At 38.3% G+C, this 21862-nt stretch overlaps 2 protein-coding genes across 2 annotated transcripts in view; both read left to right on the plus strand.

The window, feature by feature from the left end:
* cnsta (consortin, connexin sorting protein a) overlaps window positions 1–9327 on the plus strand; it is a 29272-nt gene extending 19945 nt beyond the window's left edge. Inside the window, exons 11-13 of the mRNA XM_041789320.1 lie at window positions 206–391; window positions 4364–4517; window positions 5800–9327. Of these exons, the coding sequence (XP_041645254.1) occupies window positions 206–391; window positions 4364–4517; window positions 5800–6008 (549 nt within the window). The 3' untranslated portion in view covers window positions 6009–9327. The remainder of the gene's footprint in view (window positions 1–205; window positions 392–4363; window positions 4518–5799) is intronic.
* A 1577-nt stretch (window positions 9328–10904) lies between these two features.
* The window catches only part of smyd3 (SET and MYND domain containing 3), a 139561-nt gene continuing 128603 nt past the window's right edge, over window positions 10905–21862 (plus strand). The window contains exon 1 of the mRNA XM_041788482.1: window positions 10905–11104. Within this exon, the coding sequence (XP_041644416.1) occupies window positions 10944–11104 (161 nt within the window). The 5' untranslated portion in view covers window positions 10905–10943. The remainder of the gene's footprint in view (window positions 11105–21862) is intronic.

Consider the following 21862-nt stretch of genomic DNA (forward strand, 5'->3'; position numbering starts at 1 on the left):
AAAATGCATCACTTCCTTTTTCCTGGATGTTTTGTTTTTTTTTTTATTGGGAACAACCCACCCATCAGTGGATGTTTTGGGCTGCAGATTTAATAGCCTTTATCTCAACCCTTATATTATACAGCAGTCCATTAGTGTAGAGAAACAAAATAGATTACCGTCTCCATAAATCCACATCGATAAATGCATTCCATTATTCCTGCAGGAGAGTGATAAGACCTACCTGGAGCAGGAGGCCCATCTGCCCACAGGGGCTCATGTGAAGCAGCAGAAGCAGACTGAAGAGAGGATGGAGGAAGAAGAGGAAGAGGAGTATGAAGTAGAGCAGGCTGACTTAATCAGAGAGGCTGCAGTTCTGGACAACATGGCTAAACTCATCACAATAGAGGAGGTGGGTACGGTTTCTTTTCTTTTCTGTGGATAAACAAGGCTGGAGATGGTCTTGCCTTTTGACCTTGCATGTTCCTACACAACAAGCTTTGCCATGAGCATAACTAGTCACATACTTTGCTATGCATCATGCACATTCCTGGCGGCTCAAGGAGTCATGTGACTACCAGATGTGTGGGATGTGAAATACACACTCTTGGAGGTTGCTTTTATCTTAATTCTATATTATTTTTAACATTATAACTACATCAGTGGCCAGTAGTAACATCAAATCAGCTCAGGGAACCAGTGACTGCTGGTCAAACACATTTTCCTCCATTCATGAACATAATGGTCTCAGACTTGTTTCCATCTGTCATAGCGGGTTTCCACGTCAACCTCTTAAATAGAGCTTACTTGTTATTTGCTTGTTTCACATTCATGTTGTGCATCTCTGCAGCTGCTATGACACAATTTACACAAATACAGGTAACTGCAAACATGATCAAACAGCCTGTCTCCAAAACTTGCAGACATCAGACATCTAAAACCAAATACCTGTGAGCGCACGTGCATTAAGGGCTCAGTTTTCAGTGGTAAATCAAGAGGACTCGCTGAAGAAAACTGTCCCAAGTGCCATTTTCACAAGTTTTAAGAGTCAACTTGTCAGTTTAAAATGATGGGCTACAACATTTGCGATTCATTTGGATATTTACAGCCAAGAAATAGTGGTTATAACAGATCTTATGAAATGGCAAATTTCAAGTTAATTTTTAATCATATTTAATGTTTGCCGATTATAAATGCTTGTACTTTTTTCCCAGCTTTTGTTTGGGTTATTGAACAACTACCACCATCATTCATGAATAAATCTCACATGTGTGGCTAACAATACCTCCTTCTTGCTTCCTCCATTTACATCAGTGTCTTTCCTTTAAAAACTTCTCTATCTCTTGCCATCATTCCTCGCCCAAAAGCTATAGCTTAAACCGGTGGATGGCGGTAAAATCTTCTGGATGGCTCATGCACAGATGGAAGTCAACTATGCAAGCGCTTACAGATATATGAACAATGCATATGTTTACAGTTGTCTCATGTCTGCAGCTAACCTTGAAAAGCAGATGGATACGCCCATTTCCTTGTTTCTCACTGGTGAGTTCATCTTGCAAAGCTCCATTCTGAACCACTTGGGCCCAGTTAGAAAGTGACAGGACCAGTCAGCAACCAGGGGCAGTACTTTCAGACACAGCAGAGTCATGATGTAAACAAGCAGCAGCAAGAGCTGGTGCAGTTATGGAGCAAGAGATGAGCATGGATGCAGCTAAAGCGCCAGTTTTATCAGAAATTGACAACATTTCTTTGTTAAAAGAAGAGCAAAGAACAGCAGTGAGTTGTTTTCTTTTCAAAAACGACTGAAGTCGAGTACTTACATGTCTATAGTCGCCATGTTTCGCGTTATTCCTCAGTAGCTGCACACGCGCAGCTTGATAGCGGCTACGTCACGTGTTTTGTTGCTCTGATTGGCCCATAGAGATGTGACAGACAGAACGTTCACCCAATCACCTTCCGAGTTTTTTTCAAAGCCTCTGCCTTTTCTCAAACGTTTGCTATTGAAGCTTTTCCAGATGGATGTGTGAAACAAATCCATCTGGCGTGTCAGGTTAGTCTACAGCCAGGTGCCTCACAAACTTTCTGCCATTGTCATTCTTGCTGCTGTGTTGATCTCTGCCTCTACACTGCCCCTACTGTTCATGTGCATACTGCATTGTGCATACCTAGTGCTCCAAGCATTGCGTGGCAGCTACCATGTGGCAGCACGCATGTGTATTTCTGGCCTTGCACTTTGTTTTCATACAGCACCTCTTTAGTTGTTCTCTTGAGAAGGGAGTGTATGGGCAGCCCATCTCCATCTAGAGAAAAGCATTCTAACAAGTGTTTTTTTCAGAGCACTCAAATTTTTATGTGCAGTTCTCCAAGAGCCTTCAGCCCAAGTCTCAGAGCATTTCCAAAAGGTGCTGGTCTTGGTGTTACTCTCTTTTGACAAACAACCATTTAGGGCAGGTTTTGTCACCCCATTAGCCTACAAGACTGGAGACTGGCCATGTCTTCTAGGGACATATTTATGGTGTATGTCTAAATGGTGTACAAAATAAAGTTGGTCTTTGGTGCAGGTTCATCTAACTGCAGTTCATTAGTGTACTGATGATAGTCTCTGCGTTTTTGTGTTTGACTGTTGTGCACCTGCGTCCTCTTTTCTCTACACTTGTTTCATTGGAGGCATGTGGAGAAAGTAGCCAATATGGTGCCACACATACTTTTTGTGTGTCACTGCAGACACACCTGTGTTGGACTTCTTGCACTGGCTGTGCATCTGTTCTAATCTGTCATTTCATATGTATACATACATATTTATAAAAAAAAAAAAAACAAGTTTAGTATTATGCATGTGTGTTGTTTATGTAGGCAGTGTTGTCGCAGAATAAGGAAGTCATTTTTTTTCCTGTCAAGTTTAAAATTCAGATCTAAATATAGCCTACTTTGACAAGCAACATTTTTTCCTCTCAGCTTAAGCATTTAACATTTTGATGTTACTCAACAAAATCTCTGTTTTAGGGCTGCATACTTTAAAAATGCTTACTTTAGATTGACAATTTATTGACTATTCTAGACCACAGTCTGTCGGTATCAGCCGTCTAAGCTTTTGTATAATAGACAGCTTGGTGCCCCGCTGAGCTGCTGGTAATGGTATTACCTAGCCATTACTGGCATGCCCAGACAATAGACTTGTTTTGTTAATATAGAGGACACACAGAAATTGAACTCTATACTGAGACGTAGTCCGACTTAAGGAGGAAAACAAGCAAACACAAAATACCAGCAGTGAGTCATGCTCTTCTCGGCTTTTTGCAATGATATAGTATAGTATTGTTTGAATGAAATGATTTCAAAATGTAATCTGAATGTGGTTTCAAGTCACTCTTCAGTTAAAGTTTAAGGACGAGTTACTTTGTTTCCTTTATATCTGTGTGAAAGAAAGGAACTAGGGCACACATGAATGAATAGAGGAATAGCTGCTTAGTGCACAGAGCAGAGACAACTGAGGTAACCAGAGAAATGTCCTGGTTTTTATCACATACAGGATGAAGAGCAGCAGGGAGATTTTGTTTAAGCGGGGGTGACTTAAGTTTCTGTAGTCTACTCAGGCTACTAAACTGAGACTTACCTTTAATGACTGCTTTGATTTTTTACCAGCAGCAGTTAGGTTAGATATAGGTGTCATAGATCTTTAATATTAGTGCCACTTTTCTTGTACATTTTGCCAGGTTTGACCAGAACAATATCAAAGCACATTTTTACCCAAGCTATAATCTACTTCCTGTGTATCAGTTTGATAAGGTACCTGGTTGATCGCTTTTATGGAGGTTAGTGCTTGTCTGTGGTCAGTCATTCTTTTGTTTACTCTCGCACTTATAATTCAGCTCAACCTGTTATGAAAAGTTAAATTATTAATAACACCCATTCAGATAACAACTTAGGAAAATACTGTCAGGAATCAGATTAATTACACAGGTCTTTGTTATGATAGCATGAGTGATTACATTATGATAATGTGAATAATAAGCTGACAGATGACAGTTACTCTGCCTTTCCTAGTCATTCTTACTGATCTTGACTAAGGTTCATTTCAGTTATGAACTATTACAATGTTTTTTGTTTTGAGCCTGGGATCATTTAAGGTCTAATTTACAAAAGTGACTGATAAGGGAACTGTCACTGTGATTTGAGAACTGAGAGTTTTACCTTTTTAATACAGCTGATAGTGTGATGTGCTGACACCTAGTGGTGGTTATGGCTGTTTGAACTCATTGAAAAGCACAAGCTCCCCCTCAAACAGAATGTTCTCAGTGTCACTTTATGAAGATAAACCAATCAAACTGGATTTAGACCAAATGAATTGGCTCATGTGTTATTTTTGTGCTTCTCTGCTTCTTAGATGTCTCCTGCCTCCGGCCTGGTCTCCATATTAAAGAAGAGGAAGGTTTGTGTGGATGACATGAGTGTGCCTGCTACTGTAGAGCCACAGCCTGACAAAACCCCTGCCAAAAGACGGGTCCGCTTCAAAGTACCTGATGACAGCTATGAGCATGGTGCGTTTATCTTTAGCATTAAGAGATTTATATAAGAGATGCTGGAAAAAAATCTATTCACTTTAAAATCACATGCATAAATATCTATAATTCTGAATCGATTCAAAATGTATCAACTGTAGACTTGCTGCAGGTATTTTCCTCCGTGTGCTGTCTGATTCACTGATACAGCAGGAGGTGTATGGCTCATTAGCTGCCCTGTTAGCATTAACAGTGGTAGTATCAGTAATGTTTGCCGTACTGTGCCTGACACACTTATCTACTGCCTGCACTGTCTGTTAAGCCTTAGTTACTCAGCCAGTCCTGTTTTCCCAAAAGAAATGTCTTAAGACTTACTGTGGATTCTACGACCCCACTTAAGAGGAAGCCTGCCCCAACGTAATGTAGGCTACTTCAGGATGGTTCACAACATTCATACACGTTCACCTAGAGTAAATATCAGCCAAGCGGCATGAACAATAAAAATAACAGGATCAGTTTCACATCAGTCACTGGTATTATGGTTTAACAAGTTACCATGTTAACTGGTGACTAAAAGAATGTGTTTGTGGTATTAATGGATATCGAAAACTTAAAGAGCCCCTTTGTTTGGTTTATCATTAAATTCATATCTCCTAAGTACGTCTTAGACATAACAGAAAATGTTGATTATTTTAAGAATGTTGTAACTACATCAACCCCTGACACTTTAAGCTGAATAGTCACTAGTTAACACGGTCGCTTGATAACACATAACACCTGCTCTCCTACAGCATCGACAACAGTAAAGGTGTTAGAGTTATGATGTTTTTTCCACTGACAAGTTTCTGATAAATACCTGTCCTGCTTTAGCCCAGACCTTTTATTCATATTTAAGTGTTTTACAAATTAAGCACAAATGACTATTTTCCTTGCTGCAATTGCAATTAGGTGTTTTAAAAAAAAACACATAAAATTTGCTGAAAAAGCATAACTTTGTTTTAGCACATTTTATCAAGCTTTTAAATGTCAAATAACAATATACAGCTCCTTAATGCATAGCAGACTTGAGCAGTTGCTGAAATGATCACTTCTTTGTAAGAAATAAAGGAAGTGTTGTGAATCTGTTTGAATTGAAAATCGAATTGTGACCAACCCCGAATCGGAATCGAATTGAAACTTGTGATAACTTAAAAATTTACATTTGAATTATCTTATTCATATGTAATTGTACAGTTGTAAAACATACAATTATTTGGTCTTTGTTGCAAATCTGGTATTCTCTGACAATCCTTCATCATCTTTTCTGTCTCTTTCTCTGCAGATGTTGGAGGTGGGGACTCCTGCCTGCTTCTCTTCCTGCTTTGTATGGTAACTGTAGTGATCAGTGTGGGTGGCACTGCCCTGTACTGTGCTCTTGGTGATGCCCATTCCTCAGTCTGTCAGGACTTCTCCAGAAATGCAGACTTCTATATGGGCCAGCTGCAGCGAGGGATAGCTCACATCCAACACCTGTTTACCTCCGGGTCATAGCAGCAAACAGTGTCAACTTTGCAGTATTTCTGGCCATTGTGTGTAGCACTGCTGGTTCAGGCGCTTCCTGGGACAACGCTTTTGGAGTATATGCTGCCAGGAAGTTGCAACAGTCCTTGATGCTATTTGGAGCAAAGGGCTGCTATACTTCCTAATGGCTGAGCAATTACACCAGATCAGTTGGCATTTGTAGACGCTGTCTTCTGCATATTTAATGTTTGGACACAATCCAAGGGGTAATACGGAAAGTCTGCAACACACGTCTGCAAGGGAAAGCATAACAAAGAGAGAGAATAACTGGAGAATAGTGGCTGCTTAAAAGAAAGAGAAAAACTGACCAACTCCTCTAGCCCAGTCAAGACAGAATAAGTGATTCAATCTTTAAGATAGGATTATAAATCCTCTATATGACTAAAATGTCTTATTGAAGTAGCTGCAACGTGTTCACCATCAGCCCGTGATACTTAAGTCTGAAATCACTGGCGGATAAGTGAACCATGGCTGGATACAAACACTGGATCGAGACTCAACTCTCTGAGTTAAGAACAGTAACAAGGTAATCACAGCTGTCTCCTTGTGAGATGTCAAAATGCTATATATTGTACAGTTTGTTACCTGGGTGTGATCTCTCCATACACACACTGCACAAATGGGATGTGGCCCAGTGGGCGTTTTACAGCCTGCTGCAACCACTAGTGTTGCTTTTATTGTTGACTTTTTAAAATCACAACTGAAATTTTAAAATGAACAAACCATTATGTGGTCTGCTACTTGGAATGGAAACTCTATGTCTTAATCAACTTTTCAATGAATGTTTGGAGTTTATTGTTAATTGTTTGTTTTAATCTGTGGGGCATTTTTATATTGTCAAAAAGATTGAATGGATTATTTTGGTATTCATCAAACTGAGCTAAAGGACAACAGGAACATGTCCAATGGGGGAAAACTACACGTTTTCAATGTAACAATTGTTATCTAATGTGATGCATTGCATTTACATTGAGCAGTTGCTGAAGAACTCTACATGAGCAGTACTCTGTGTGTTCTTTTCCACCCCTTTTTTATGTAGCATAAGTATGTAACATGCTCATGAACACAGTGCACCTCTGTATATAGCTGCTGTCAGAAGAATGTTTAACACTTTGCACGTTAGACAGGTACGGTTTTTTTAACATGAGATCTCATTTTTTTCAGTGACCCCAGACTTCATACAGGCTTGATTTGAGACTAAAAGGACCCAAAATCCATACAATTGTTCAGGTTTAATGGAAAAAAAAGCAAGGGAATATTAGTCATGCAAGGGCAATTTGAACAGAACTCGCTACATAAGCTGCTAAAGGTAGATATGCATGATTTCAGTGGCAAAGATAAATGAAATTCAGTAAAAGAATTGCACTACTGATGTAAAAACAACCATGTAGTGTACTCATGCAGACCTTGATCTTGATGGGATCATCTAAAGCAGTGGTTCTCAACTGGTCGGGCATTAAGACCCTCCACCACCTCCTCATGAGAAAACTAGACCAAAAGATTTAAAAATGTTTAGTCATTCAAACTTATTTCCTGAAAAATTTTGCAATTTGTCAAAGAAAACTTTAATGAAAACAAAAAGACAGGATAAATCAAACATGTTTACAAGCCCCATCAGTACAACGGGACATGCATGAATACATTTATTAATTCCATTTTCAGAGACAGCATGAATATTTGGTAATTTCTTGAGGAATTTCCTAATTATCTTGGGAAAATCTACTTTTTATCTGGGAAAGGGATATGGATAAGTAGAAATCTTGAGAAAATGACCAAAATTGACTCAGCATCACAGACAAACCTAAAAAATGTATGAATGTAGTGTATGTCTATTTTGGGCTTCCATATTTTGTAGACTTGGCTGTATTTTTTCCTAGCACACCTACACAACCCACTGGAATCAATTTCACAACCTACTTTTGGGTCCTGACCCACCAGTTGAGAACCACTGATCTAAAGCTCTGTGTCAGTCCAGCTCTACCTGCCAGTGTGTTTTTTTTTCACAATAATCCCCAATGTGGGATTACAATATCTGCATTTTCCTTAAAAATATTTTGTCCTCATGATGTTTTTGTCACTGCCTTTACTTCCTAAATGGTCATTTATGTAAAGATTTGCCAATTTAATGTGTTATATATTGAGTCAGTATCGGCAGAAATTTGAGTTCTGATTTGATAAAGAAGGATCTGACTTTGTAAGAGTGAAAAAAAAAAGCTATTCTACTTTAAAAAAGGCTTCCACTTCCACTTTCATCTGAAAGTCTTTATCCTCACACCAGTGCTTTAACTCTTTTCTGGCTGTTTTCCAGCACATGTAACTCTTACTGGGTCACTTTTATGCAGTGCTGTTGATACTTTTTTTTATGTTCCATCGTAACACAATATAAAATTTGGTCTTTTTCATTATTATCCTTTAATTTAGTGCTATAGAGGATTTCATAAAGAATACCCTGGAAAAACCACATATCTCACAGGTCTTGTCAGCATGCAAAGAAAAAAAACTCAACAAGGAGAGATTCAAGTGTCCTAACTATGCATTAATTTCAGTTTGAGATCACACCACTCTCTCAAGGCGTTTCATTCACAAAAACTTGAAAATCATTTTGAGATATGATGTTTTTCCCAGGATGTAAGGAACTGCAGATTGATCCTTGTTTTATTTGCACATGTCATCTGGCTGGCTCAGATGGCTTTCACTCAGAAAAAACGTTTATTTAATCTTCAGGATAATTTGAATTATTTATCATATGGCATGTGTAGCTTAGGTGGTAGAGTCTTGTCTTTGCTTTTTGCCATCTAACATCGGAGAGAGTTTTCATCTTATTTGCCATTGTTTTGAGTTATCAGAGTGAACTTTCTTGTCTTACATCTCTGAATATCATCATCTGGGTTGTCATTGTTATGTTATTTCATTTATCTTTTATTATTTAAGATAATGAGAAATGCAGCCAGTAGGTGCTGGTGCTGCCATTGTCTTCACCTAAAATCCGTGTTTTCTTCAATCTGTAAACTTATAGTATCTTAATATTATTTTTTACTCAGTCGGTTTTTAACAAATCACCAGTTGTTGATTTTAGTTTGTGTCAGTACTGTGCACTTCTGTTATCAAGCTGATGAGAGGCATTTTGTGTTTTTTGATGAAATCTTTTACTTTGTTCTTCCATACTGTGATAAGGTTTTATTTTTTGTTCCTAAAAAACACTCTCCTGTTGTGTCTGATGTTAAAATTGTCAAAAAAATATGAGCCTCCTTTCTTTCTTTATGGCAAGACACTTACCTCTCTGCAGCACGTAGACATTGCACCAGATTTTTGTACATTTATTTATTGATCTTGTAAATAAGTTTAAACTTGAAACCTCTGATTTCCTTTTTTTGTTTTGAACCATACACACTGAGTCATAGCAGTGACACATCATTGTCTCTGTAGGTTCCAGGTGAAGGTTTTCTTTTTCAAAGGTCAACTAAAACCGCTTCAGTTAATCTTCATGCCAAAAGGATTCAAAGGTAATTTTATGAGGCATGGCTAGTTAAATATGACGGCAGAGTCTTTTACTCGCTCCTAAGAAAATAGTGTCCTGATGTGCTCCCTCACTGGGTTTGGTTATGTGGAAACCAACCACCCCAAACAGATTAGTATGTTACACAAAATTACTGCTTACTAATTTACTGCTTGGGTTGTTACTAAATGAAAACATATGAGTCAATGGGATGAGGTCATCTTTTGCAGAGACAGACCTGTGTCACATGTACTTTTGATGTATTTTTGCACTTGGTACTTAAGAGATAGAAACGACAGACTGAATGATTGGCAAAGAACATAAATCTTTGGAGGTAAAAAATATAAGTATGAAACTATGAAATACAGGCCCAAAGTGTTTTCTTTTTACAATATAGCCCATAGAATTGGACTTACAGACTTGTCTGGTGATATATATTAAACCTTATAACATTAATCATCTACTTTGAACATTATGTGTTCTTTTCATATTCAAGTAATCAGGATTTGATATGAATACATGTGTTTCAAAACAACACTTTAAGGCATTAATCCTATTTATCAACAAAGCTATTGTCCTCCAGAGACTCAAGGTTTTGTCTGGAAAGAATTTTTAGTTTCTTTGGCTTATTTTAGATGAGTTGGGCCTGGTAAGTTTAAAACCTAAAGAACAGCATATCTCCAGAAGGCTCTTTTTCAGTGGAAAACAAGTCTTTGCTGAGTAGGTTTTTGACCCTACATTTTGACGGTTTCAAATGTTTAAAAAAAATGCCCTCAAGTATTGCCCAACCATTTAAGTAAACTTTCTGAAAAAGCTCAAATATTCAAATAAACTTACTCAAAAAAATTCAATCAAAATTTCTGAAGATTTCCAAAGAAATTCCCCAAAACTCCGAAGCAAATTCCATCCAAAATTGCAAAGCAATCACAAATACGTTCGGCCAAAATTCCATGAAATAAAGTGGAAAATTTCAAATTTTGTAAGTTAAGATATTCAAACTGTTCCCTCAAGTTTCTAATGATATTCAGGGAAATTTCAAAGCAAATTTCCAAACAAATTACAAAACCATACCACCAAAATACAACAGAAAATAACGGATTATTTTGAAAAAATAAAATCAAACATTTTCTCCAAATTCCCATGAAAGTACCTAAAAATTTCAGTGCAACTCCCCCCAAATTTCGGACGGTCATATCAGAAATTCTAATAGCAGAATTTAATTCTACATTGTAGGAAAACCCCGATGTAATGTCTCCTTATGTACACGCAGGGCCCTGGGAAGTTATATGCGTTAAATCTTGTAATAACGTTTGTACTTTTTATGTGTGCGTACGTGTGTCTGACGTCACTACGCACGTCTACAACGGATGTCAACACTGTTCGGTTCACGTGGAGGGAAGAATCTGACTATGGCACCGAAACTGGAGCGGTTTGTCAGCCCCGGTAAAGGTAACGGTCTGAGGGCGATAGCCGGGATCAAGAGAGGAGAGCTGGTCTACTCGACGGAGCCGCTGGCGTGCTGTGTGTCCAACAAACAGGCCAGAGAAGTCTGCCACCACTGCTTTACACGGTGAGACGAGGTTACAAGGTACCACCATCCTTTCTAGTCACCAACATCCTACTTCACCGGTAAACCGCTGCTTGGTTCTCTGGCATTTGATATGGTATAGTTAGGGTTGGTGTGATAGTTTGTATGCGCATGTTTGTGGCTCTGTCGACTCTTTGAGTAGCTATATAAAGCTAACAAATTATCAGTGTAATTTTATACTTCTGCTCTCCAGTTTCTGCCAGATTTCAGTATGCGGTAACCTTTAGTACAGGTCTCATGTGTTCGAGCGTATTGCCTGCCCAGCTGCGTGTCTTTTTGTGCAGTTAAAGCGTTGGTACTTGTCATTGTTGGCTACCTCAAATGTACACAGGCAGATCCAAATGCAGAATGTTCTTCAGTTGGTCACTAGGTGGCAGCATTGCTCTGCCAACGTTTCAGTGGTGGTGTTCTGCAGTTACATTTTTGCATAAAAATGTCAAAATATTGAATATTAAAACCAGCAGTATCTGTGGACATTTGCATTCAGCACAGATAAAAATAGAAGTTTAGTTTTGGTAAGAAGCAGCTCTTTCTGTAGTTGAATGTTAAATCATTTCAAAAGAAACTTTTCTCTACTGGGGTATTTTAGGGCTGTTAACTTGGACAAAAATACAACTACATGATGTTTCATTTCAGTTTGTGTAATTATTTGCATGATTAAAAATAAGCTTTATTATAGTGAGCATTTTTTTTTTTTGGGGGGGGGGGGGGGGGTTACATTCACTTTGAATCAAAATATTAATTAATTAAATAATTTCAGTCTTGTCCTTCTTAATATGAGTCCTGCTGTGGTCCTTGTAAGTGCATGCTTTTCTTTACAGCTTTATAGCAGATGTCCCAGTGTGTGAGGCTGATCTATTCTGTTTGAAGGTGTAATAATGCTGCTTTAAGAGGGGAGGGCATCCATACTTTTTAAAGTACATTTGACATTTAGACAATTTCAATATTGTAGTTATTTTTGGAGCCAGGGAATTTAAATCACATCTTCATTCATACCCATTAAACCACTGAGTGAGTCGTTTTTCCTGAGGTTGTGTGCATGTAATCCTGGAGTGAATGCTGTCATCAGAATAGGGGTGTGTCATATTTTGTAGTAACACATGTGGCCCATTCTTGAAGGTCACTTATGCACTCCCCCACTTGTTGGGACTACATTGTAGGATGATTCATATGTTTAGTCCACGTCACTGAATTGCAGCACTGATGGTTTCGCCCCTACTGAACTCTCAAAAAAGGAATTAATCTCTGTTACAAGGTTCTTCTGTACAGCATTATTTGTTTGTATCCTTCTCTTTGAAATTGTTAGCTGCCTGTTTTTATTCACTTATTCTGATCTGCCCTTCTTTGTTGTAAATTGTCATCTAAGGAAAAGTTGGTCTTCATTTTTCTTACATATTACACTAATGTACATGCACCAAGGTCATTAATGTGAGGGACACTACCATTTTCTACCTATTGAAATGTCTTGTCTCTAGTTCTAAATACAGATATCACTTTTGTTTCCTGTGTGGTTGGTAGTTAGGCAAGACAGTAAAACCCAAGCACAGCCCCATTGTGCACATCAGTGTATCAGCTTCTTCTGCGCTCTCTCTCGTTGCCAAATTGTTCTTTGCTTTTACATACAAGAGTCTTAAGCACTCTCTGTTTTATTCTTTCCTAAGACCTGTTTGCCCTACCGTAATTCCAGACATCGCCTGAGCTTTCTGTCCCTGATTACAAGTTCTGCCCTAATGCTTCTTCTTCCTGTTATCTTCTTTCTTTGGCTGCTTGACACTCCCACTGCCACTACTGCGTGATTTTACCTGATTTCTTCCCAGGGAATTTCTGTACCTCCGGGACTCTCACTTTGTTGCCTCACTTGTAGCTGTGTGTGCCATCAGTGGCCACTCACCTGCTGGTTCCTCAGATCTACCACAGGCTCTGACTCTGACTCTGTTTGTTGGCTGTCCCCAGGTTCTGGTTCTGTTACATAACGCCTGCTCCCACAAGGTACAGTTACCCTTGTGAGCAAATTGGTAGGAAGGTCCAGGGTTTGAGCATTTGGATCAAATCCAAGAAGATTTGCAACCACAAAGCAAAAGCAATAATGTTGAGGATTAAAGATAAGCAAGTAAATAACCAATAGCTGATAAATGCTGCTAATATCAGGCTTGTGAATGCAGACAATAGAAAGTCTGAGGGCATCTGGTGAAGACGCAGAGAATTACAGAAGACCATGGGAAAATGGAACTTGAGTTTTAAGGAGGAGAAAGGTGACAAACTGCAACACAGAGACACAGCTCCAATTGAAACACTTGCCCAGACCCTGTGACTAAATCGCAGTCATTGTACTACATCAATAACCCACTTTTTAAAGTTGCCAAGATCTTTTCCTTGTGCCATCTTGGCCCAAAATCAGTCTCAACCATCCCCCTCCTCATCTCTCCTCATGCCGCTGAGCATGGTGGGATGTAAATTGTTTAATTGTACCATGCTGTGCACCTGCATGAAAGCATCTGCATCATTACCTTGCTCTCCTCATTTTTCAGATTTTTTACACTCACCTGTCTGTAGATGATCTGAATATGGTGGAAATATTCAGTGTAGCATTCATTATCCTTGATATGATGCTTTGTCCTGTTTCATCTTATTTACTGGTGCTGTTTGTCCATCTGGGTGCTTAATGGCCTCACTGCTGCTGTTGCCAAACCCTCTTCATTAAGATAAAGTCATGTATGTGGATTTAATGAGATCTGAAAAGAAAGACAAGCTACAGTATGACAGAGTATGTGCTAATGCTGGTGTAGGCAATTGAAGGTAAATGAAGGCTAAGTGACTGCAGGCTATACAGTATATACTGTGCATGAGCCTCTGCAGCAAATCAGAGATGATTAATGAGAGCTGTAAATGTAGAGAGCCTCTGGGAAAATGTATAAAGAAGAAGCTCATGTCCAGTTATGTTTTCAGAGCATGATCATTTCAGCAGCAGCTCTACACACTTTAATGTTTCACTCTTACTGTGTACTCATTTGCTTGTCCTTCTAATCTTGTGCACTGTCAGACTGTGTACAGTTTGTTGTAGACAAACTGTGGAGGAAAGTGGATAGAGCTGGAAAATAGAGATGCGAGAGTGGGGGAAAAACATGCAGGAAAGGAGCTGCAGGCTGGAGTTAACCCAGACTCATCTATGTTAATGTCGCGAGACCTAACCACTAGACTGTACCCCAATATTAGGATAAAATATTTTGAGCTCAACCTACATACTGGCTGCAGTTGGTTGTAAACCCCGCCTCCTCTATGTTAACAGATGGGACATTGGCCAACAACAAGTTAAAATACACAGTCACATTTTTCCTGAAACATGGTTTCTGTTGTGATAGTACTTTTGCTGATTTATGTCCAAGTGTTCATTTTTGCTGATTTTGTTTTTAATTGGTTATCTATTGTGAAAAAAAGCAGACATGACATCCTAAATGACAATTCTGTTGACAAATCAGGCTCCTGCAGCATTGTGCTCACCAGATTAGCTAAGTAGGAGAGGGGCAGTGGGAGAAAATGCAGCAAACTCTAACACAGAAGTCATTAAACGTTCCTCAAACGTGAGTGCCTGCTTTAAACCAACATAAGAGTCTGTTCTGCTGTGAACTGTACTGACCTAAAGGATGTTTGACTTTTAATTGGAGTGATAGATGTGTTTTTTGTTGAAAGAAGGGACATAACATCAATGCCACCGTTCCACCAGCCAGATCCCTTCTGAGCATGTTTTGTCTCCAAATGGCTTTACTAAGATAGTAAGACAGCACAATGTGTGTGGGTATTTTGGCTTCACTTTTGTTCAACAAAAAAGGCTTTGATGAGTTGTCTATATTTTTATACAGCCACTCATTGTGCCTTTTGCAAAGTACAGTTGAAAAGATGAATGTTTGCTCTAACAATGATGTTCAATTTTTATTTTATTTATCTACATATGTTTTGTGATTATTACCTTATATTTGTTTGCATATGGCTTTAAACTGCTCAACTCGCCTCTCTCATCTATTTTCTTCTCTGTTAGTTCATTCATCAGCCTCTACTTTGCCTGCTTTTGTTGCAGAGTTCAATACTATAGACCAGTGTTACTCAACCCTTCTCAACCAAAGGAAAATGTCTTTGCAAGAGCCAAAATCTAAATAGTGGAGTGGCAAAAATGGGTTAAAGTGGCAAAAAAATAAGGTGGCCAACATAGTCTAAAAGAGGCAAAAAAGTGGAAAAAAATGGGTGAAAAGAGGTCGAAATCGGCATACAGTGGACAAAATTAAAGTAGAAATTAAGTTAAAGTGGCAAAAATTGAGTGAAAAGTTACTATGGGCGAAAAAGCTGTAAAAAAGGTGGAAAAATGGGGGAAAAGTGGCATTTAATGGCAAAAGGCAGCTTAAATGGGCGAAAAGTGGCAAAAATTGCAAAAGAGCATGATAAAAGTGTCTAAAACTGATGAAAAAGGGCAAAAACAAGGTAAAAGTGGGGAAAATTGGCTAAAAGCACCAGAAATTGATTAAAAGTGGCAAAAAAAGTAAAAAAAAACAAAAACAAAAACAGGGCAAAATTGCAAATAAGAGCATTGGAAATATACAGAGAAATATAAAGTTGACAATTAAGTTTGACCATTAAAACCTACCGTATAGTGTGGGAAACAAACTGATCAATGTGACTTGCAATGGATAATTCCCGAGGTCAAAGTTTCAACTTTCAAGGTTTTCTGGGGAATAATATTTCAAATTAATATGATAATATAATAACTATATTTGTATAGCACTTATAAAAACATGGGTTTACAAAGTGCTTTGACATGTGCAGAAGCAAGCAGAAAAACAAAGCAACAAACCTAAACAGAAGACAAGAAGACATGACGTGACATGCAGACAACATCAGCAGAATCCAAACACTTAAAGAAACTAACGAAAAATATGGATGAGATAGTAATTCATCAACATCAATATACATCAAAACCTAGACGACATGAGATGCCATGCAACTAAGACATCATGGACATCATCAGGATGCAGGCAAGACACAGACATCAAGTACCATAAAACAATAGTAACCCAGGCAATGCAGGAACCCAGCTACACAGACTGAGACAGAGAGGACCAAAATTAAAACGTGAAAAATTAAAAGAATTAAAAGAGAACCAAGGAGGATTAAAAACAAAACAGGAGATAAACGAGAAAAGGCAGTAAAATGTAATTAAGAGGGCAAAAACAGACAGTAAAACAAGCTAAAATAAGCTCTAAAACTGTAAAAGCAGTAAAATTGCTAAATATTATAATAGAGGTAAACAAAAAGGAAGCAATAAAGACAAAAGCAGTGAAGTGAGGAAGACAGTAATGATTAAAAATAGCTAAGGGGCAAGGAAATAAAATGAAGTTGACAGGGAGTAAAGGTGAGATGAAGAGGAAATAAAACTAAAATAGGTAAGAATCTGTGAGAAGATAAAAACTAGATAAGAAGACATCACGTGAAAGAAAGTCTATAAAAATGAGTTTTAAGACGTGATTTAAAATATGTCAATGATTCTGCATGCCGTAACTCCTCGGGCAGGTCGTTCCAAAGTCGAGGGGCTCTGATGGAGAAGGCCCTGTCACCCTTAGATTTGAGTCTCGACTTTGGAACGACCAGAAGGTTCCCATCTGAGGATCTGAGGCTGCGGGCTGGAACATAGGGGATTAAAAGTTCTATAATATAATCTGGAGCCAGACCTTTCAGTGCCTTAAAAGTAACAAGTAAAATCTTAAAATCAATTCTAAAACTAATGGGTAGCCAGTGTAAAGACGCTAAAATCGGGGTGATGTGATGTCGTCTGTTAAAACCGGTTAGAAGCCTAGCTGCTGCATTTTGAACAAGTTGAAGGCGAGAGAGGGATTTTTGGCTGAGACCTGACATGAGAGAGTTACACTAGTCCAGACGGGAAAAAATGAGAGCGTGGATTACCTTTTCCATATCTGAATGGCAAATTAAGACACACAAGAGCCACAAATCATCACAAAAGAGCCACATGTGGCTCAAGAGCCACACATTGGGTATCACTGCTGTAGACACTGAAACACGACTCACGTTTACACAACTTCACTCATGATTCCAATGTAACATGATCGGAAAGAGAGAGAACATTTCACTTGTTTAGTTTCTTTTGCCATAGTTAGGTTACATCTTAACTATCGATAAACCAGAAGTTCTTTTTTTCTGTCAGAATAAGAGCGTTTTCCAAACTGGAGGTAAAGTATACTTGGTATTGGCAAGCAGTGAAAAAAAATCCCATTTAAATGAGAAATAATCATGATTAATCATGGGATCAAAAAAAATTGCAAATTATGTTTTGGCCAAAATCATGCAGCCCCTGCTCACTCTGTTAAGTATCTCCCCTTTGGATCTGAAAGTCAGGTGATGGATGCCTTCTGGTCAGGACTGTCAGAGATATGTGAAAAACTGACGATTTTTCTAAGAATAATTTTAATGAGGACACTGAAACCTCATTCGCAAAATGAAAGCAGATAATGGGCAGCTATAATAACAGAGAGAAAACAGCTAGTTTGTATATGTACCATAACAAATGACCATACAATTTTAAAAGCATTACTCTTTAAGTTCTGATAGAATCAGTTAAAGGCTATGATTTTGTTGTTTTCTCATTGTATCATATGTGATGTAGTGTTATGTTTACACTGTTAAACAGGAACATGAAATGCGCATTAAATGAATTACCATAGAATTAGTGTACTGTGATATTATCATTATGATAGGACACATGCTGAGATGAGTGAGTTGTCTTGCAGTTTCCACACACAGTTCAAACCAATCATTTAATTTAAAATAGTGACAACAATTGCTACTGTTCTCATCAGGGAGTTCTGGTATGAACTTTATCAGAGAGCTATGAATGTACGAATGTGCTGTAAATGGCTGCAGCTTTGTGAATGATGCCTGAATATATCTCATAACTGCATGTGTATGTACAGGTGCCATCAGGGTTTAGTGTATAGATTATGTTGGAACAGATTGTTTACCAGGGAAATAACAAACACACATAAACACGCCTCCATCCTTTACACAAAGCACAGTATAGAGAAGTGTAAATATAGGCTGGTCTAGTTGCACCATGACTGATCCCTCCACTCAATGTTATTGTATCAGTGTCTCTGGGGGCTAACAGCATGCCTCTGCTACCAAAGCACAGTCTGAGGTTATTAAACAGCATCTGCAGTCAGTGTTTAGTTCATTTAGCTTTAGAGAACATCCACTTTCTTCAGCCCTGATGAAGTTTATAATTATTGATCCTTAACTGCTCTAAATCCCTAGATAAATACTTCATTCCTGGCTGCTCTGTGGCTGTGGGTGTTACTTTGTGTGATTTCTCTCTGTTACTGGAATGTCAGCTCAGTCATTTTGTCTGGCTAAAGGAAAGCTAACAAATACCCTGCAGGGATGTAAATATGGAGCATTGCTGCTACATGAAGTACCAGCAGGGCAGTGTTGTTTGTTTTATGTAATCTGAATTTATTCCTCCAGCCGATCCGCTCACAGGCTGTCAATCATGTATAACTGGAGTGAGAAGCAACATGCAGGCTGTTCCTGGGTTTACACACTTTAGCCTACACAGTGTCTAACAGTTGGCTAAAGTAGAGAAAGATATCGTCTTACCTGACAATGTTATGTTCCACATGTTACCATTTAAGATTTCAGACACTCAACACACAGAAAAATTTATTAAAGTCATTTTCTATGGTTTTAACATAGCATTACCTTAATGTCCTGGAGTCTTGCCCTGGTTGTAGCTTTAATAAACTGTTATGTAGCCTGCTCTGTGGGCTGCTGTTTGCAGAAGTGGAAATTCTGGTGACAGTCTAATTTTTATGCTAAGAAATAAGGGTGAATTATTGTGTATAGACTAGGGGTTGACCAGTATGGCCAATAGTGATAGAGATTTTGGTAGGTTATGTTAGAGATAGCTGATAGTAAAAAAAAAAAAAGAAAATGCAAAAATTTAAGTCTTTACAGTTCTGCTTTTGCGATAACATAATATTTTCTAAAAAAAGAAATGTGAAAATAAAGGCAGTTCTACGAAGTGCAATAGTGGCACTATAGTAACACAGAAGGCCTTTCTGCAGACATTTTTTAAACATTTCATGTACTACTTAATAAAAAAATGATTGCAGCCTTTTATGCTATTATGTAGTAGCACGGCCTGACTTAGGGATCTTTACACTTATCCTTTAAGACGAGCACAGGCACTATATGGGCAAAAGTATTTGACACCACTTGTTAATTGCCACCTTTGCAAAAAGACAGTTTGTGAAGTTTCATCCCTGATGAAACAACAGAAACTCAGCCATGTAGCAGAAAACCATGTAAGTCCAGTGAAGGGTGATCTTAATGCTTCAGCAGACTAAGACATTTTGGACAATGTTATGTTCCCAACTGTGTGGCAACAGTTTGAGGAAGGCCCTTTCCTATTCCAACATGACTGTCTCCCAGTGCACAAAGCAAGGACTATAAAGACATGGTTTGATAAGGTTGGCGTGGAAGAACTTGACTGGCCGGCACAGAGTCCTGACCTACATCTCATCAAGCACCTTTGGGATGAACTGGAACGGGATGAACTTTTGTTCATTTAGTGTATCTGGTGTTAACTTCAAATAAGAGTAACAATACCACCATCTTAAACAAAAGTCTGAAACAAGTATAAGTCTTGCATTGAAAAGTTAACTTAAATAAATATGAAAAACAAAATATAGATGATATAACAAAATTAAAATTGCATTTCAGATATTGAACTGCTGATGCATTGTTGCAATGCACAATAGCTCCACTAACTTTAACCATCAGAATCCAAATTCACCATTTTACCAAGTTACACCCATAAACTGGTCCTGTATCTGGTTTGTGTCCAAACATCAACAAACAGACACACAAACTAGTGTTGTACTCAAGGCCACACTATCCGAGACCAGAGTGCACCAAGAACAAGACAAGACCAAGACTTTTGGGGGTGGAACCAAAGACAAGCCAAGACCGAGACAAGACCAAGACCATAAGATTCAATTTTAAAAAACCATGACAAGGTTGAACAGCTAAATTCTCTCTTTAATTTTAGTTTCTTTTCAATAAATTTGACAGATATAAACAAGGTGTCTAAAGTAAATGTTCAGAGGTATTTTTGACTAGAAATTAGATGGACTGATGTCAGAGTTTTTGCAGGTGTAGCTATTTGTTGTTTTAGAAAGTCCTTCTCCTTGTTATCACATTAATGTAGTCGAAGAATAGCAGATCAGTGCTGGTCTTAATCGGTCTTGATGGAAAATCCCCTGTCTGGCCAGTCCAAGACCGAGGCAAGAAAGAGTAAAAATACTCTTGAGTCCAAGACAAGACCCAGACATTCAAAATGTGGTCTTGAGACCAGTCTCTAACACAAAAACAGATTTAGGCACACACATATGGTTTTAGGCCTGCATGCTCAAAGCCATAACACTACTTAGCATGTGTTAGTATCTCAAAAAACAAACCCCTTCATTCTCTCACAGTAAGACAGAGTTATAACAACAGAAATCAGTACATTACAATTGTTACTCCTCTGAATTCCAACATTTTTCATGTGCCAGAGGCTTGTGTACATGTGTGTTTATGTGGAGCAGTATGGGGCCAAGTTGAATTATGATCATGTGTCTGAGATGGTTAGTGTCATAGATATATCTGCTTGGCTCATAAATGCCACTTATCAAGTTGAACTTGTTTTTGTATCTTCTATTAATTTGGTATCATTGAGAGCTCCGTTGGTGTCACCGTATTTGTAGAGTGTAATGGACATGTATATGAAACACATGTAAAGGCACAAACATGCACCTACATGCAGCCATGGTCAGGGACCACTCACACAGATGTGAAAATTTGTTCTGTTTATCACAAAATCTGAATTATTTCATGGTTTGTGTGCTTTTCGTGCATTTTTTGTGCGTGGCAGTATCTCATTGCAAGACCAACAGAGAAATGTAATTCATGTTTGCGTGGTTTTTTTTTTGTGTCTTTGTGATTGAAATGAGGAGGAGGGAAAGGGGGGGGGCATCAAAGTTGGAGTTAATTACTTGCCTTGAAGGCTGCATGTAAGTAATGAGTGATAGAGAGTACACACAAACACACACATAAACACTCTCTTATATGCACTAGTCTTGCACACTCAGCAGGGTTCAGTTTGCCAGAGGTCAACAAACAAACAACCGTCAGAGGTTCTCACAGAGCAGGTGAAGAGAGAAAACAGAGAAACAAAGGGAGCAGAAACTGAACATTTAGACAATTTTGTAAGATCTAAGCAGTATTTGCAGTCATTTTGAACAGATTAACCAAAGTAAGGCAGCATTTGAAAACTATGTCAATTGTAATATCCACTATATTCCTGCCAAAGTAATTTCCCTCTAAAATTGCACTCAGTGGGTGAAACTAAATGGCTGTTATCAAAAGAATAATTTATTGCTCAACTCAATCTAAAGTACTTTATCTGTCAGGAATTACATTTGTGTAAAGTCAGAAACACCTCAGAAAGGTGGGCAAACTTGGATCAAAATCTCTCCACAGTTTTTGCAGCAGTATCACAGCTACTTTCATATTAATTTGCACCTAAGTATTGGTGTGACTGTGATTTTACATGGCATTATGGCATTGTTGAAGCATGTTGTATTAAGAAACAGCTGCACACATACAGCTCCACCATCCCACAGTGATCCTGACTCCTTGTAA

This window comes from Cheilinus undulatus, linkage group 1 (genome assembly GCF_018320785.1).
Source record: "Cheilinus undulatus linkage group 1, ASM1832078v1, whole genome shotgun sequence".
NCBI lineage: Eukaryota > Metazoa > Chordata > Actinopteri > Labriformes > Labridae > Cheilinus > Cheilinus undulatus.